The 17,388-nt window shown below is 42.1% G+C and overlaps 1 protein-coding gene across 4 annotated transcripts in view; it reads left to right on the top strand.

The window, feature by feature from the left end:
• The first annotated feature begins 554 nt into the window (after window positions 1–554).
• Window positions 555–17,388, top strand: part of LOC127006383 (uncharacterized) — a 31,439-nt gene continuing 14,605 nt past the window's right edge. Inside the window, exons 1-6 of one of the 4 annotated variants that reach the window (XM_050876324.1) lie at window positions 555–684; window positions 9,744–10,073; window positions 10,997–11,137; window positions 13,542–13,637; window positions 14,208–14,355; window positions 14,815–14,981. In XM_050876324.1, the coding sequence (XP_050732281.1) occupies window positions 9,909–10,073; window positions 10,997–11,137; window positions 13,542–13,637; window positions 14,208–14,355; window positions 14,815–14,981 (717 nt within the window). In that variant the 5' untranslated portion in view covers window positions 555–684; window positions 9,744–9,908. Of the gene's footprint in view, window positions 685–760; window positions 882–9,743; window positions 10,074–10,996; window positions 11,138–13,541; window positions 13,638–14,207; window positions 14,356–14,814; window positions 14,982–17,388 lie in introns of those variants that run through there. The other 3 variants (XM_050876325.1, XM_050876326.1, XM_050876323.1) reach the window with 3 other exon arrangements.

Below are 17,388 nucleotides of genomic sequence, written 5' to 3' on the forward strand. Positions count from 1 at the left end.
AACAAACACAAAGAAAAATAGAGTAATGTAATAGAAGACTTGGTAGTTAATTAATGTTTTAAGTGTGTTGTGAGATTAGTTGTGGTTTTATTTGCGTTTCTGAGTGAGTTTTGATGTAACTATTACGTCATCAACTTCTCTTACGTCATCAGGGATCGGAGTCAATGCAGAATCTGTGGTTATAGGAGATGAAAACACTAATTTAAACAAAATAAAGGAAAAAATGGGTAACATAACAAAACTGAAATTGTTTAATTAATGTGAAAAAAGTGTTGCAAACTCATATGTGTTTTTATATTAGGATTTTAGGTGTATAGAGAAGTTTAGTTGAGTTCTGTGTATGTGCGAGTGACGTCATCGGCCTCTCTGCCGTCATGGAGGCGGGGAGTCAAGGCAGAATTTATAGTTACCTGACTTAAAAACAGCAAATAAAATAAAACAAAGGCAGAAATGGCTACTATAACAAATAAAAAAGACTTTAATTAATATGAAAACTGTGATATATGGTTAGTTATGTTTTTATGTGCGTGTTTTATGTGTGTTTAGGAGCTGGTGTGGGTTGTGTGTATGTGCGAGTGAGTGTGTGTGTGTGTGCGTGTGTGCAAGTACTCGGTGGTGGCTTTGGCGGAGATGTTTTGGTTGTGATGCTCCTCATTTTACCTCCTCCGCCGCTATTCCCGTGAGGTGAGTGGAGGAAACGGAGGAGAAGTGGAGAGAAAACAAGGAGGAGGAGGAGAAGTGGAGGAAACTGGAGGAGGAGGAGGTGGAGATGAGGAGGAGGAGGAGGGAGATGAGCCGTGACTGGTAGGAGGAGGAGGAGGAGGAGCGAGCTGCAGTCATCTCCCGCCACACTCTCCTCCCGCGGCAGGTCGGCGAAGGCTGTGTGTAGGCTGTGCAGGCTGTGGGGGGCGGGGGGGGGGGGGGCAGGGGGGGGAGAGGTGTATAGGGGGGCGGTGTGTGTGTATGTGTGTATATGTATGTACGTGTGTGGGTTTGGGGTGTGTACGTTTTTCCGTGTGTGTGTGTGTGTGTGTGTGTACGTATCTTCATGGGGGGCGGGGTGGTCATAAGAGGCTGTGTACGTCTGTGTGTGTGTGTGTGTAGGTTGGGTTATGTACGTTTTTCCGTGTGTGTGTGTGTGTGTGTGTGTGTGTGTGTGTGTGTGTTATTTTCCAATGTTTTAATCTCTTGGTATGTGTGTGTGTACGTGTGTGTGTGTGTATGACCTTGTGGTGGTGTGTGTGTGTGTGTGTGTGTGTGTGTGTGTGGTGATGAGAGAGTGGTGATCTATGAGGTGGTGATGTATGGTGTAGAAAGTGTTAGTGGTGATGACAGAGTTAGTGGTGATGACTGTTAGTGGGGGTTAGTGGTGATAGAGGAGAGGTACAGTAGTGGTGATTGGTGTGGGGGTGGTGATGGATAGGTAGTGGTGATATATGAAGCAGGAAAGGGGGTAGTGATGATGTTGGGTTAGGTTAAGTAAGAAGAGATGATGATGATGATGATGATGGTGATGATGATGGTGATGAGGTCGGGAGTGCCAAGCAAGTGACTGGTGGTGTTGAACGTGAATGAAGAAATTAAGTAAAGAAAGAAAAGAAAAAAGAAGGAAAAACTAATGTAAAAATAAGGAACATCAGAAACACGGAAAAATATGAAAATTCTGAACAGGAAAAGAAATTGAAGTCAAGGAAAAAAGGAAGAAAATGAAGGACAGGAAATTTTTATGTGTGTGAAAGAAAAGGAACAGAAAGGAAGAAGGAAAAGAAGAATATGGAAAGAGAAAGGAAAAGAAAAGGAAAGGTTGATGATTCTGGAAAAGGAAAAATAAGTGAAATATTGAAAAATGTGAAAAAGAAAATTATTGATAGAAAAAGATGATTGAAGAAAGATTATTATTATTATTATTATTATGATTATTATTATTACTACTATCATTACTTATACTACTACTACTACTACTACTACTTCTAGAAAAATCATTAAGTGAAAGTCTATGAAAATTTTTACAAGGACAATAATAATAATGGTAATAATAATGATAATAATAATTGTTTGCGTGTGATGATGTGATTTAAAAATGGACTTAGAAGAAAATGTGATTAATATGGAAAAGAGAAATCATATAGACAGTGTTTCGTAAGTCCATAAATCTATTCATCGTAACAGACAGCATACAAGACTCGAAGGAAGGATAGAAAAGAACATAAGTATTTTTTTCATCATTGTTATATACTAATTTGAAAAGAAGATAACCGAGTGCAAGAGACTGTTTTGCCGTGAGCTAGAAAATATAACCCCGTCGGCCGCGCTTTGTAGATTCTCGCCCAAAAGTGACGGGGAAAGTGGGGGGAAAAAAAGGACGGGAAATTCGACGACGGATTAAGACGAAAAAAATAATACATAGAAAAGTCGGGAAACTGCGCTGTGTGTTTATTTATTTATATCTATTACGGTATTTATTTCTGGTGCGTAGAAGAAAGTACACACAAGAAATGGTTTAGAATTTAGCAATGATTTACGTCTGAGTGAGAATTTGACGATAATTTTGCTCGGAAATATATAAAAAAGTGGCTTAAAACTGTGATATTAATTTTTTTTTAGTTTTTGACGTGAAGGAAATTTAAAAGGTGATGATTTGACAAGATTTTTACCCGGAATGTTAAAAAAATGACATGAGACCTGGAAAATAGATGAAATGATGTGACTTTACCCGGGAAATTCAATAAGTGACATGACTTCAATGTAAAAAATATAAAATGACATAACTTTACCTGGAAAATTGGAAAAATGACCCAAGACTTCCTTATTTCAATTTTTTATCGAGAGGAGAATTTAATGTTTTACCGAGAAACAGAAAAGTACATTACATAAAACTGTGTTGACGAGACTTACCCCATCTAATTTTATTTTATCGAGAGGAGAATTTAATGTTTTACCGAGAAACAGAAAAGTACATTATATAAAACTGTGTTGACGAGACCTCCCCCATTTAATTTTATTTTATCGAGACGAGAATTTAATGTTTTACCGAGAAACAGAAAAGTACATTATATAAAACTGTGTTGACGAGACTTCCCCCATCTAATTTTATTTTATCGAGATGAGAATTTTATGTTTTACCGAGAAACAGAAAAGTACATTATATAAAACTGTGTTGATGAGACTTCCCCCATTTAATTTTATTTTATCGAGACGAGAATTTAATGTTTTACCGAGAAATGGAAAAGTACATTACATAAAACTGTGCTATAGATGTGCTAGAGAACTGTTACGGAAAGGGGAAACCAACCTAAACGACATAACTTAATGGCCAGACGCTATATATGTCGAGAGAAAAAAAGAAAGCGTGGAAAATGTGAAAATTGGAAGAAGTATCGAAAAATCTTCCTTCGAAAAATAGAAAATGTGAAAATAGAAAGAATTATCGAAAAATCTTCCTTCGAAAAATAGAAAATGTGAAAATAGAAAGAATTATCGAAAAATCTTCCTTCGAAAAATAGAAAATGTGAAAACAGAGAGAAGTATTGAGAAATCTTCCATTCTGTTCGCTTATGAATTATGGGACTGGATGAGAAGAGTGAAAAGGAGCCAACCACTTAATTTTTCCTTCTTTTAACTAAATCCTTCCTTCTTCCCATCCTCTCCCTTCTTTCTGTTTATCCTCCTTCCCTTTCCTTCTCTTCCTTCATTCTTTCCTCTCCTTCCTATCCTCTTCCTTCCCTAACCTCCCCCTTTCTTCCCTTCGTTTCCTTCATTTCCTTCCCTTTCCTTCCCTCCCTTCCTTCCTTGATTCTTTCCTCCCCCTCTTTACCTCCCCATTCCCTTCCTTCCCTTCCTTCCCTTTCCTTATCTCCCTTCCTTCTTTGATTCTTTCCTCCCCTTCCTTCCTTCCATCCATCACTTCCCTCTCCCTTTCCTTCCATCTTCTCTCCCTTCCTTCCCTTCTGTTTATTCTCCCCTCCTCCTTCCCTTTCCTTCCCTCCCGTCCCTTCTCTCCCTTCTCCTTTCATTCCCTTCCCTTCCTTCCCTCCTTTTCCTTCCTTCAGACACAAGAAAATGGAATAGAAAATGGAGGAATATTTCTGCACTAATATATTTATCTTATTTATTATTATTATTATTATTATTATTATTATTATTATTATGTGTTTTTTCATCCCCATCTCCAGTGTTTAGAAAAATAAGTCTAGGGGGAGTGCACTGTGTATTCCGTGTGTGTGTGTGTGTGTGTGTGTGTGTGTGTGTGTGTGTGTTCTGTCTATCTCTGTGTGTGTGTGTTTGTGTGTTCCATATCTTCCTCTTCCTTCCTCTCTTCTATCTCATTTTCCCCTCCTTCTCTTCTCTCTCTCTCTCTCTCTCTCTCTCTCTCTCTCTCTCTCTCTTCATTTCCCTTCTCCTTTCCCTTCCTTTCTAATTTTTTCCTCCTTTCCTCCTCTTCCTTTTCCTCCTCCTTTCCTTCACTTCTTTTTCCTCCTTTCCTCTTCTTCCTTGTCCTCCTTTCCTTCATGTCTTTTCCTCCTCTCCTTTATATTTTCTTTCCTCCTTCCATTCCTTCCTTTCCTCCTCCTCCTCCTCCTCCTCACTTGCAAAGTATCAAAATTTGCTGATGACACAAAAATTGCTAGTAAAGTAACTGCGATACTCGACGAAGAAGCTTTACAATCAGATATAGATCGACTTGCACGTTGGGCCAATCAATGGCAAATGAAATTTAACGTTGAGAAATGTAAAGTGTTGCACATCGGAAAAATAACAATTGCGTTGATGCGTAATGAATGGCCAACAACTTTCTGCAGTAAGTAAAGAAAAGGATCTTGGAATCACTATATCAAGCGATTTAAAGCCCGGTCAGCATTGTTCAGAGGTAGTTAAAACTGCAAACAAATTGGTTGGCTTCATCGGACGAGTCTTTAATAATAAATCGGAAAAAGTAATTAAAACTGTATAATTCGTTGGTTCGACCCGTCTAGAGTACTGTGTACAGTTTGGTCTCCCTACTACAGAAAAGACATAGAAAAGTTGGAACGGGTCCAACGAAGAGTAACAAAGATGATTCCTAGGTTGAGAAATTTGTCATATGAACAAAGGCTTAAAGAAGTAAATTTATTCAGCCTATCAAAACGAAGAATGCGAGGCGATCTAATAGAAGTGTTTAAAATGTTCAAAGGATTCAGTGATATTAATGCGGAAGATTACTTTACAATTGATCGATCAAATAGAACAAGAAGAAATCACAATTTGAAGATAAGTGGTAAAAGATTCTCGTCGCACGAAGCTAAACACTTCTTCTTCAATCGAGTTGTTAATGTTTGGAACTCTCTACCTTGTGATGTCGTTGATAGTACAACAGTTACGGCCTTCAAGAATAGATTAGACAAGTGTTTTGAATCCAACCAGCAACTAAGATATTACTCATTGTCGTAATAACGTTAAGTTCTTTCCTGGTGTCCTTGTCCGCTTTTATTGCCCGGTTAGTGGTAGCAGTAATGGTAGTTCTTTCCTCTTTCCTACATAAATTCCATGCAGTTTTTCCATGCTGCATGGTTCTTTTTCCTTTCCTGCCAGCTTTGGCTGGAGGGATGGGGGGGTGGGGAGGAGCCTTCGCCTTTGCTGTCCTTCATCTTCCACCTTTGATTAGATAGTTAGTGTAGCTTGTCACAAACAACCTCGAAAGGACCAGCAGGTCTGCTGTTGTTTGTTCTTCCTTTGTGTCCTTTGTGTCCTCCTCCTCCTCCTCCTCCTCCTTCTTCTTCTTCTTCTCCCTCCTTCCTCTCCTTCATGCTTTCTTATCTCCCTTTTTCTCACATTTATCTCCTCCTCCTCCTCCTCCTCCTCCTCTGTGTGTGTGTGTGTGTGTGTGTGTGTGTGTGTGTGTGTGTGTGTGTGTGTGTATGTAAGTACAGTAATATATCTTGCTTGTGTGTGTGTGTGTGTGTGTGTGTGTGTGTGTACATGTGTTTGTCTTGAGATTAAAACTTTCTCCTCCTCACTCTGTTGCTGTCTGTCACAATTAATAATAATAATAATAATAATAATAATAATAATAATAATACCTAATAAGTTTTACCAGTGTTTCTCTCTCTCTCTCTCTCTCTCTCTCTCTCTCTCTCTCTCTCTCTCTCTCTCTAATAATTACTAATATGTATGTAATTGTTTAGTTGTTCTCCTCTAAGGTGTAATCTATGTAATCAGAGAAGTAATACATATAATTGTTGGTCATCAGTGATTTAAGTTAGGTAAGGGGGTGTTTAAGGGGAGTTAAGGGAGAGGTAAGGGGAGTTAAGGGTTAGGTTAGGGGAGTTAAGGGGGATATAAAGGTTAGGTAAAGGGATTTAAGGGTTAGGTAAGGGGAGTTAAGGGAGTATAAGGGTTAGGTAAGGGGTAAAAGGGTCAGTTAAGGGGAGTTAAGGGAGAGGTAAGGGGAGTTAAGGGAGAGGTAAGGGGAGTTAAGGGAGGTAAGGGTCAGGTAAAGGGAGTTAAGGGTTAGGTAAGGGAAGTTAAGGGTTAGGTAAGGGGAGTTAAGGGAGAGGTAAGGGAAGTTAAGGGGGTATAAGGGCCAGGTATGTAAGGGGTGTTAATTAAGGGTTAGGTAAGGGAAGTTAAGGGGGTATAAGGCTCAGGTATGTAAGGGGTTTTAATTAAGGGTTAGGTAAGGGGAGTTAAGGGTTTGGTAAGGGGAGTTAAGGGGCTATAAGGGCCAGGTATGTAAAGGGTGTTAATTAAGGGTTAGGTAAGGGGGTATAAGGATCAGGTAAGGGGAGTTAAGGGAGAGGTAAGGGGAGTTAAGGGGGTATAAGGATCAGGTATGTAAGGGGTTTTAATTAAGGGTCAGGTACATAAGGGTTAGTTAAGGGGGTATAAGGATCAGGTATGTAAGGGGTTTTAATTAAGGGTCAGGTACATAAGGGTTGTTAATTAAGGGTTAGGTAAGGGGGTATAAGGATCAGGTATGTAAGGGGTTCTAATTAAGGGTCAGGTACATAAGGGTTGTTAAGTAAGGGTTAGTTAAGGGTGTATAAGGATCAGGTATGTAAGGGGTTTTAATTAAGGGTCAGGTACATAAGGGTTATTAAGTAAGGGTCAGGTAAGGGGGTATAAGGATCAGGTATGTAAGGGGTTTTAATTAAGGGTCAGGTACATAAGGGTTGTTAAGTAAGGGTTAGTTAAGGGTGTATAAGGATCAGGTATGTAAGGGGTTTTAATTAAGGGTCAGGTACATAAGGGTTGTTAATTAAGGGTCAGGTACATAAGGGTTGTTAAGTAAGGGTTAGTTAAGGGTGTATAAGGTAAGGGTGAAGGCTGTAATAGTGTTTGTGTTAATGGGTGACAGAGTTATTTAATTATATACTTATTTTTGCGCCTATTATTTTATTGTTGATTGTATATGTGTGTGTGTGACTGTGATTGTTATTTATTTACCTATTATTATTATTATTATTATTGTTATTGTTATTGTTGTTGTTACTAAGTTTACTGTGTTGTAATTTCAAAAGGTTTTATATTTCTTGGTATTCTTTGGTAGTAATTTTTGTAATCTGATTATTATTATTATTATTATTATTATGTGTTGTTATTTATCTTTGTTTACTTCATATAATTTTTCTTCCGTGTTATTTTTTTGCCATCCTTCCTTATGCCTCAGTTATGAAAGCTCGGAAAATTACTTGTGTTTACGTAGCTGTATGATTTTTTACTAACTAAACTATTGCTGTTTATTTATGTGTTATCTATCATATGTTGTTTCTGCTTTAATAACACAGGAACACGTATATTTTAATTTGTTGTCTAAGCCGCTGAAATGATTTTGTTGATACTGTTATTATCATTATTATTATCATTATTATTATCATTATTATTATTTAAGTTTAGTCTGTTATTTGTTTTGTTTACTTCTGTTGTTGTTGTTGTTGTTACTGATGTTTATTTGTATTGTTGTTGTTATGTTTTGTTCCATAGCACAGGGCAGAAAAGAAATTACTTATATATTTCTCAGTTAACTAATATACTTTTTTTTTTTTACTATTATTACTATTATTTATGTTTAGTCTTAGTTGTTATGTTTACTTCTGTTGTTGTTGTTACTGATGTTTATTTGTATTGTTATTGTTATGTTTTATTCTATACCACAGGGCAGAAAAGAAATGTACTTATATATTTCTCAGTTAACTAATATACTTTTTTTTTTCTTTCTATTATTACTATTATTTATGTTTAGTCTTAGTTGTTATGTTTACTTCTGTTGTTGTTGTTGTTACTGATGTTTATTTGTATTGTTGTTGTTATGTTTTGTTCCATAGCACAGAGCAGAAAAGAAATTACTTATATATTTCTCAATTAACTATACTTTTTTTTTTTACTATTATTATTATTATTATTTAAGTTTAGTCTGTTATTTGTTATGTTTACTTCTGTTGTTGTTGTTGTTACTGATGTTTATTTGTATTGTTGTTGTTATGTTTTATTCCATAGCACAGGGCAGAAAAGAAATTACTTATATATTTCTCAATTAACTATACTTTTTTTTTTTACTATTATTATTATTATTATTTAAGTTTAGTCTGTTATTTGTTTTGTTTACTTCTGTTGTTGTTGTTGTTGTTACTGATGTTTATTTGTATTGTTGTTGTTATGTTTTATTCCATAGCACAGAGCAGAAAAGAAATTACTTATATATTTCTCAGTTAACTAATCTACTTTTTTTTTTTTTTACTATTATTACTATTATTTATGTTTAGTCTTAGTTGTTATGTTTACTTCTGTTGTTGTTGTTACTGATGTTTATTTGTATTGTTGTTGTTATGTTTTATTCTATACCACAGGGCAGAAAAGAAATGTACTTATATATTTCTCAGTTAACTAATATACTTTTTTTTTTCTATTATTACTATTATTTATGTTTAGTCTTAGTTGTTATGTTTACTTCTGTTGTTGTTGTTACTGATGTTTATTTGTGTTGTTATTGTCATTTTTTTTCCATACCACAGGGCAGAAAAGAAATGTGGTTATATATATCTTCACTAACTAATCTATTTTTTTTTTTTTTTACACCGCAGTCTATTGCGGCATAACTAATCTACTTAATTAAATAATCTTCTTCCTCTATTATTGTTATTAAATACTAAGTTCCAGATCTTCAGTGCTATAATGTTAAGTGTATCGTAACTTAACCCAACTCAAAATCTCTTGTCTCGTGATATCTATAATTACCGAGAAACTTTATTTTTTGCTTCCAGGACTTTAGTGTGTGATAATCTTAAGTGTTGTCACCTAATCTAACCTTAAGTGTGATAATGTTAAGTTTCAGTGTGATAATCATATATATTGTCACCTAATCTATCCTTAAGTGTGATAATGTTAAGTTTCAGTGTGATAATCATATATATTGTCACCTTATCTAACCTTAAGTGTGATAATTATAAGTATTGTCACCTAATCTATCCTTAAGTGTGATAATGTTAAGTTTCAGTGTGATTAAGTGTATTGTCACCTAATCTAACCTTAAGTGTGATAATTTAAGTCGTAAGTTTTATTTTTATTTTTTCTCTTTTTTTACAACAAAGGAGACGGCACAAGGGCAACAAAAATACTGCAAAAAAAAAGAAAAAAAGAAAAAAAAGCCCGCTACTCCCCACTCTCAAGTTATTTTTAAGATTAACCCAACCTTTAGTAACATACCAAGCAACCTAACTCAACCTAACCACCCGTCTAACCTTCTCTCTCTCTCCCCCGCCACCGAACAGGCACGGCACACAACAACCGTGATGTAGCCCACACAACAACCACCACAACCACCACCACCACCACCACAACCAGACCCGTCCCTCAAGACAAACCCAATACAGACCCAGCCGCCACCACCACCACCACCAGTCACCCACGCCGCCACCACCACCACCACCACAATCATGTCGGAGTACTGCCTGCGCTGGAACAACCATCGGCCTAACCTGGTGACGGTGTTCTCGGAATTGCTCACCTCGGAGGCCCTGGTTGACGTGACGCTGGCCACCGACGGACACTACATCCACGCCCACAAGCTGGTGCTGTCCGCGTGCAGTGTATACTTCAAGGTGGGTGGAACAGGGGTGGAGGTTGTGTGGAGGGTAGATTCAAGGGGTTAGGGATTTTTGGGGATGTTTAACCTGGTAGCAGCGACGGGCCAAATTTGTGGCATTACCGTGTAGCAGCGACAGGGGTTGGGTTCATGGGGTTGGAGGGGTATGTTAGGGGTTGAAAAAGAGGGGGTTAGTGAGAGGTTTGTAGAAGTGTGTCTTGAATGGGTTAGGTTCAGGGGGTTGGAGGAGTATGTTAGGGGTTGAAAAAGAGGGGGTCAGTGAGAGGTTTGTAGAAGTGTCTTGAATAGGGGTATTGAAGGGGTTTGACAAGGCTGTGTGTGTGTGTTGAGGTTATTAGATTCAGGGATGTGGGGTTGTTGAGGGGTTTTGTGTGTGTGTGTGTGTGTGTGTGTGTGTGTGTGTGTGTGTGTGTTGCTGAGATGGCATAACACACATGCTTAACTGCCAACTATTTTTCTCCTCTTTTTTTTCTTTAATTCTTCCTTCCTTTATCTGTTTTTTCCCTTCCTTAATATTTCTCTACTTTCCCTTCCCTTCCCTTTCCTTCTCTTTTGTTTCCTTCTCTTTCCTTTCTTTCCCTTCCCTTCCATTTTTCTTCCTTTCCTTTCCCTTCCCTTCCCTTAACATTCCTTTCCTTTCCTTTCTCTACTTTCATTTCCTTTCCTTCTCTTGTCATCCTTATATTTACCCTTCCCTTCATTGCCTTACCTTCCTAATCCTTCACATCTAATCCTTTTCCTTCCCTTTCCTTCTCTTCCTAATCCCCTATCCTTCATCCCTTCCTAATCCCCAATCCTTCATCCCTTTCCTCTCCAAACATACCTCCCCTCTTCCTTATCCTCTCCCTTCCCTTCCTCACATCCCTCCCCCTCCTCCCTGCTCACCCACCCCCTCTAACCCCTGTCCATCCCCTGCAGGACCTGTTTGGCGCCAACCCCTGCAAGCATCCTATAGTCATCCTGAAGGACATTCGCATCGAGGACCTCAAGACTGTGATTGACTTCATCTACCGCGGCGAGGTCAATGTGGCCCAGGACAGGCTGCAGGACGTGCTCAGGGTGGGTACAGACACGGGGGGAGACTGGGGGAAGGGGAGTGTTGTAGATGCTGGCTCTGGAAATACTACTGTACATTCTCAGGGTAGGTTGGGCACTGGGGGAGGCTGTGAAATGCTGGGGGAAGGGACTCATTGTAGTTGTTGGGGCTGGGGAACACTGGGGGAAGGGGAGTGTTGTAGATGCTGGCTCTGGAAATACTACGGTACATTCTCAGGGTAGGTTGGGCACTGGGGGAGGCTGTGAAATGCTGGGGGAAGGGACTCATTGTAGTTGTTGGGGCTGGGGAACACTGGGGGAAGGGTTAATATTAGGAAGGGGACTTGGTAATACTGAGGGAAGGGTTCATTGATGGTGGGGGGCCTGGCAACTCTGTGGGACACTGGGGGAAGGGTTTGTTGACAGGTGAAGGGCCTAGGAGTACTGGGTGAAGGGCTTGTGGTAGGTGGTGGGTCTATCAATACTGGGGTACGCTGGGGGAAGCTTGTTTTTAAGGTGGTGGCCCTGGGAACACTGGGGTACATCCTCAGGGTAGGTGCTGGCCTTAGAACACTGGGGTAAGGGGTTTGCTTCTTGTGTTTTTGTATGTTTGTTTACGTGTGTGATTGTTTGTGTTTACAGGCTGCTTTCACACTCACATTGTTTGTTTTGATCGTTACCAATGGCGGCGATCGACGCTATAGTTTTCCACGTGAAACTAGCCTATGGTGTGGTGGCTGTAGAGGGAGCGAGAGGTGTTGAGAGTGTGTGGCAGGGTGCGGGGCGAGGCCAACCCCACAGCCGCCAATACCCCATCGGCCAGTTTGACGTGGAAGTACTATAGCGCGATCTCCGGCATTGGTAACGATCAAAACAAACAATGTGACTATGCATGAGAGCTACCCAACCCTTCATCTCAGGCTGGGGAAGAGCATGGCTGGTATAACAAAACACTTTCCCTTCTCAATCATCTATTTCTAAAGGTCAAAAGGGGATATCAATCAGGTTCTAAGGAGTGTTTTTTAGGCTCAGGGTACAGAAGAAGGGTCACACTACCACCAGGGTCATAAAACTACTACTGGAAATCCCCACAACTCCTGCGAAAGCCTTGTCAAATGTGTGTTTCTTTGGCTCAGGGTACAGAAGAAGGGTCACACTACCACCAGGGTCATAAAACTACTACTGGAAATCCCCACAACTCCTGCGAAAGCCTTGTCAAATGTGTGTTTCTTTGGCTCAGGGTACAGAAGAAGGGTCACACTACCACCAGGGTTATAAACTACTACTGGAAATCCCCACAACTCCTGCGAAAGCCTTGTCAAATGTGTGTTTCTTTGGCTCAGGGTACAGAAGAAGGGTCACACTACCACCAGGGTCATAAAACTACTACTGGAAATCCCCACAACTCCTGCGAAAGCCTTGTCAAATGTGTGTTTCTTTGGCTCAGGGTACAGAAGAAGGGTCACACTACCACCAGGGTCATAAAACTACTACTGGAAATCCCCACAACTCCTGCGAAAGCCTTGTCAAATGTGTGTTTCTTTGGCTCAGGGTACAGAAGAAGGGTCACACTACCAACAGGGTCATAAAACTACTACTGGAAATCCCCACAACTCCTGCGAAAGCCTTGTCAAATGTGTGTTTCTTTGGCTCAGGGTACAGAAGAAGGGTCACACTACCACCAGGGTCATAAAACTACTACTGGAAATCCCCACAACTCCTGCGAAAGCCTTGTCAAATGTGTGTTTCTTTGGCTCAGGGTACAGAAGAAGGGTCACACTACCACCAGGGTCCTAAAACTACTACTGGAAATCCCCACAACTCCTGCGAAAGCCTTGTCAAATGTGTGTTTCTTTGGCTCAGGGTACAGAAGAAGGGTCACACTACCAACAGGGTCATAAAACTACTACTGGAAATCCCCACAACTCCTGCGAAAGCCTTGTCAAATGTGTGTTTCTTTGGCTCAGGGTACAGAAGAAGGGTCACACTACCACCAGGGTCATAAAACTACTATTGGAAATCCCCACAACTCCTGCGAAAGCCTTGTCAAATGTGTGTTTCTTTGGCTCAGGGTACAGAAGAAGGGTCACACTACCACCAGGGTCATAAAACTACTACTGGAAATCCCCACAACTCCTGCGAAAGCCTTGTCAAATGTGTGTTTCTTTGGCTCAGGGTACAGAAGAAGGGTCACACTACCACCAGGGTCATAAAACTACTACTGGAAATCCCCACAACTCCTGCGAAAGCCTTGTCAAATATGTGTTCCTGGGCGGCAAAATGTCTTGTAAAATGAAGCCATGTGTCCCCAGTCTGAGATGAAGAGGTGGTCTTAATCATGTCACTTTGCCTCACTAAATAATGTCTTGAGGTTTTCCCTGATGATCCTGAGGCACACACACTAATCCTTCCCTTCCTCTCCCCCCAGACGGCGGAGTCCCTGCGTATCAAGGGCCTGGCGGAGAACCCTCGGGGCTACGATGATATGTCTAGTCACAGCACACGCTTCCTGGGGGCTCGTGAGGTGAGTGGCGTTCCTGCGGTAGACAGACAGTAGACAGAGACAGACAGGTGACAGATATATGAATAGACAGATAAAGAGACAGTTGCAAGAGAGATACAGAGAGACAGACAGACAAATTTATATAAAGACAGATAGAAAAATAGACAGAACATTGCCTAAAAAAAAGAAGATTGATTAAACTCCTTCACTAGACAGACAGTAGACATATATGAATAGACAGATAAAGAGACAGTTGCAAGAGAAATACAGAGAGACAGACAGACAAATTTATATAAAGACAGATAGAAAAATAGACAGAACATTGCCTAAAAAAAAAGAAGATTGATTAAACTCCTTCAGTAGACAGACAGACAGATGACAGATATATGAATTGACAGATAAATAGACAGTTGTAAGAGAGAGATATAGAGACAGACAGACAAATTTATATAAAGACAGAAAAATGAATAAAAAAACATTGCCTAAAAAAGAACATTGATTAAACTCTTACATCATAGTCAAAATTTATCCCCATTGTATCCCCTCTCACCCCCACCCACCCCCACTAATCCCCCTGTGTTCCCCCCCCAGGCCACCCGTCAGAGGTCCTCACTGACGGACTCCCGGGAACAGTCCTTGTCCCTGGAGGGGGAGGAGGAAGGGGGGGAGCCTGCCACGCCCCCCTCCAACAAGAGAAGGAAGATCACCCCCTCCCACGATAGCTCAGAGAGTGTGCAGGGTGAGTATGCGAGCGGTGTGTATGGGTGTGACAGCGAAGAGTGTGGATTGTGGAGTGGTGGAGAGGGTGAAGCTTGGTGCGTTGAGATGGTTTGGACATGTGATGAGAACGGGGGAGAATGAATTAGTGAAGAGAGTGTATGAGGGAAGGATTGAGGGAGGGGTTGTCAGGGGAAGACTACCCGTGGAGCGGATCAGTAGAGTGAGTGCGTTTTGGAGAGAGAGAGTTGGAGGTAGCAGGATTGAGTGTGCCAAGAGGGAGTGCCAGAACAGGGAGAGATGGAGACACTTCTGCCGCAGCCACCCCCTGGAGGAAAGAGCAGGGGGTCGGAGATATAGATAGATAGATAGATTATGTGACACTTAAATTACGCAAACACATCCGTCACATAACTTGAGAATTACCTCTACTACTACTACTACTACTACTACTACTGGCTAACACCCCCATGTCTTACAGAGGAGGGTGAGAGCGAGGAGAGAGGAGGAGGCAGTGCAGGGGGAGGAGGCCCAGCAGGAGGAGGAGGAGGAGGAGGAGGCAGCAGGGAGGTGAAGGATGAGCCGCTGGATGAGCAAGACGGAGACAGGCCATCCAGGGAGAGCAGCGAGCAGGACACAGCCAGCATGGTGAGTAGGAGGGGGAGGAAGAGGAGGAGGAGGAGGAGGAAGAGGAGGAGGAAGGAGAAGGTTGATTGTTAGGGTATATGTGAGAGAGGGAGAGGAAGAAGGAGGAGGAGGAGGAGGAGGAAGGGTTTTGGGTTGGTTAGGGTATGTGCGTAAGGGAGGGGAAAGAGGAGGAGGAGGAGGAGGAAGAGGAAGGTTGAGCATTGTGGTATATGAGAGAGAGAGAGGGAGGAGGAGGAGGAGGAGGAGGAGGAAGAGTTTGGGTTGGTTAGGGTATGTGCATAAGGGAGGGGAAGGAGGAGGAGGAGGAAGAAGAAGAAGAAGGAGAAGGAGAGCAGGTTGATCATTAGGGTATATGTGAGAGAGAGAGAGAGGGAGGAGGAGGAGGAGGAAGGGTTTTGGGTTGGTTAGGGTATGTGCGTAAGGGAGGGGAAGGAGGAGGAGGAGGAGGAAGGAAGAAGAAGAAGAAGGAGAGCAGGTTGATCATTAGGGTATATGTGAGAGAGAGAGAGGGAAGAGGAGGAGGAGGAGGAAGGGTTTGGGTTGGTACAAGTATGTGCATAAGGAAGGGGAGGGGAAGGAGGAGGAGGAGGAGGAGGAAGAAGGAAGAAGAAGAAGAAGGAGAGCAGGTTGATCATTAGGGTATATGTGAGAGAGAGAGAGAGGGAGGAGGAGGAGGAGGAGGAAGGGGTTTGGGTTGGTTAGGGTATGTGCATAAGGGAGGGGAAGGAGGAGGAGGAGGAAGAAGGAAGTAGAAGAAGGAGAGCAGGCTGATCATTAGGGTATATGTGAGAAAGAGAGAGAGGGAGGAGGAGGAGGAGGAGGAGGAGGAGGAGGAGGAGGAGGAGGAGGAAGGGTTTGGGTTGGTTAGGGTATGTGCATAAGGGAGGGGAAGAAGGAGGAGGAGGAAGGGAGAAGAAGAAGGAGAGCAGGTTGATCATTAGGGTATATGTGAGAGAGAGAGAGAGGGAGGAGGAGGAGGAAGGGTTTGGGTTGGTTAGGGTATGTGCTTAAGGGAGGGGCAGAAGGAGGAGGAGGAGGAAGAAGGACGAAGAAGAAGAAGGAGGAGGTTGATCATTGTGGTATATGTGAGAGAGAGAGGGAGGAGGAGGAGGAGGAGGAAGAGTTTGGGTAGGGTAGGGTATGTGCATAAGGGAGGGGAAGGAGGAGGAGGAGGAGGAGGAGGAGGAGGAGGAAGAAGGAAGAAGAAGGAGAGCAGGTTGATCATTAGGGTATATGTGAGAGAGAGAGAGAGAGAGAGAGAGGGAGGAGGAGGAGGAGGAGGAAGGGGTTTGGGTTGGTTAGGGTATGTGCATAAGGGAGGAGGAGGAGGAGGAGGAGGAGGAAGGGAGTAGAAGGTTATGAAAGGGTTTTAGCTGACTATGATATGTGTGTGAGAGAGGGAGGAGGTAGAGGAAAGAGGAGGAGGAAGGGTTTTGGGTTGGTTAGGACACGTGTAAGGGAGGGGAAGGAGAAGGAGGAGGAGGAGGAGGAAGGGAGTAGAAGGTGACTATGATATGTGTGAGAAAGAGGGAGGAGGTAGAGGAAGGAGGAGGAGGAGGAGGAGGAGGAGGAGCTGGGAGAAGAGATAGGGTACAGTATAAGGAGATAGGGGAGACTGGGAAAGGTTTGAGATAGGAGAAGGAGAAGAATGGGGAGAGAAATGGGGTGTGTGAGAAGGGGGTTGAAGGATTAGGGGAGAGAGAGAGAGAGAGAGAGAGAGAGAGAGAGAGAGAGAGAGAGAGAGAGAGAGAGAGAGAGAGAGAGAGAGAGAGAGAGAGAGAGAGAGAGAGAGAGAGAGAGAGAGAGAGAGAGAGAGAGAGAGAGAGAGAGAGAGAGAGAGAGAGAGAGAGAGAGAGAGAGAGAGAGAGAGAGAGAGAGAGAGAGAGAGAGAGAGAGAGAGAGAGAGAGAGAGAGAGAGTGTGTGTGTGTGTGTGTGTGTGTGTGTGTGTGTGTGTGTGTTGATGGGCTATGAGGAAAGGGGGAAAAAAGGGGTGTAAGAGAGAGGGGTGAAGGGGGTGTTGGGGAGTGGGTGGTTGATTAGGGGAGAGAGAGAGAAAAAAAAAAGTGGAGCAGGTGGAGGTAGAGAGAGAGGTGTGGAGAGAGAAATGGAAAAAGGGAAGAAGGGTAGGGAAGGAAGGAAGGAAGGAAAGAAGAAAAGGAAGGAAGAATTGTATAGTCCAACAGAACAGGAATGGAGGGAAGGAAGGAAGGAAGGAACAGGAGGAATGGAGATGAAGGAAAGGAAGGGACAAATAAGATGAGGAAGGAAGGAAAGAAGAGAGGGAATGAAGGAAATGAGGGAAGTAAGGAAGGAAGGAAGGAAGGAAGGAACAGGAGGAATGGAGGTGAAGGAAAGGAAGGGACAAAGATGAGGAAGGAAGGAAAGAAGAGAGGGAATGAAGGAAAT

The sequence above is a fragment of the Eriocheir sinensis genome, chromosome 32 (genome assembly GCF_024679095.1).
Source record: "Eriocheir sinensis breed Jianghai 21 chromosome 32, ASM2467909v1, whole genome shotgun sequence".
Lineage (NCBI taxonomy): Eukaryota > Metazoa > Arthropoda > Malacostraca > Decapoda > Varunidae > Eriocheir > Eriocheir sinensis.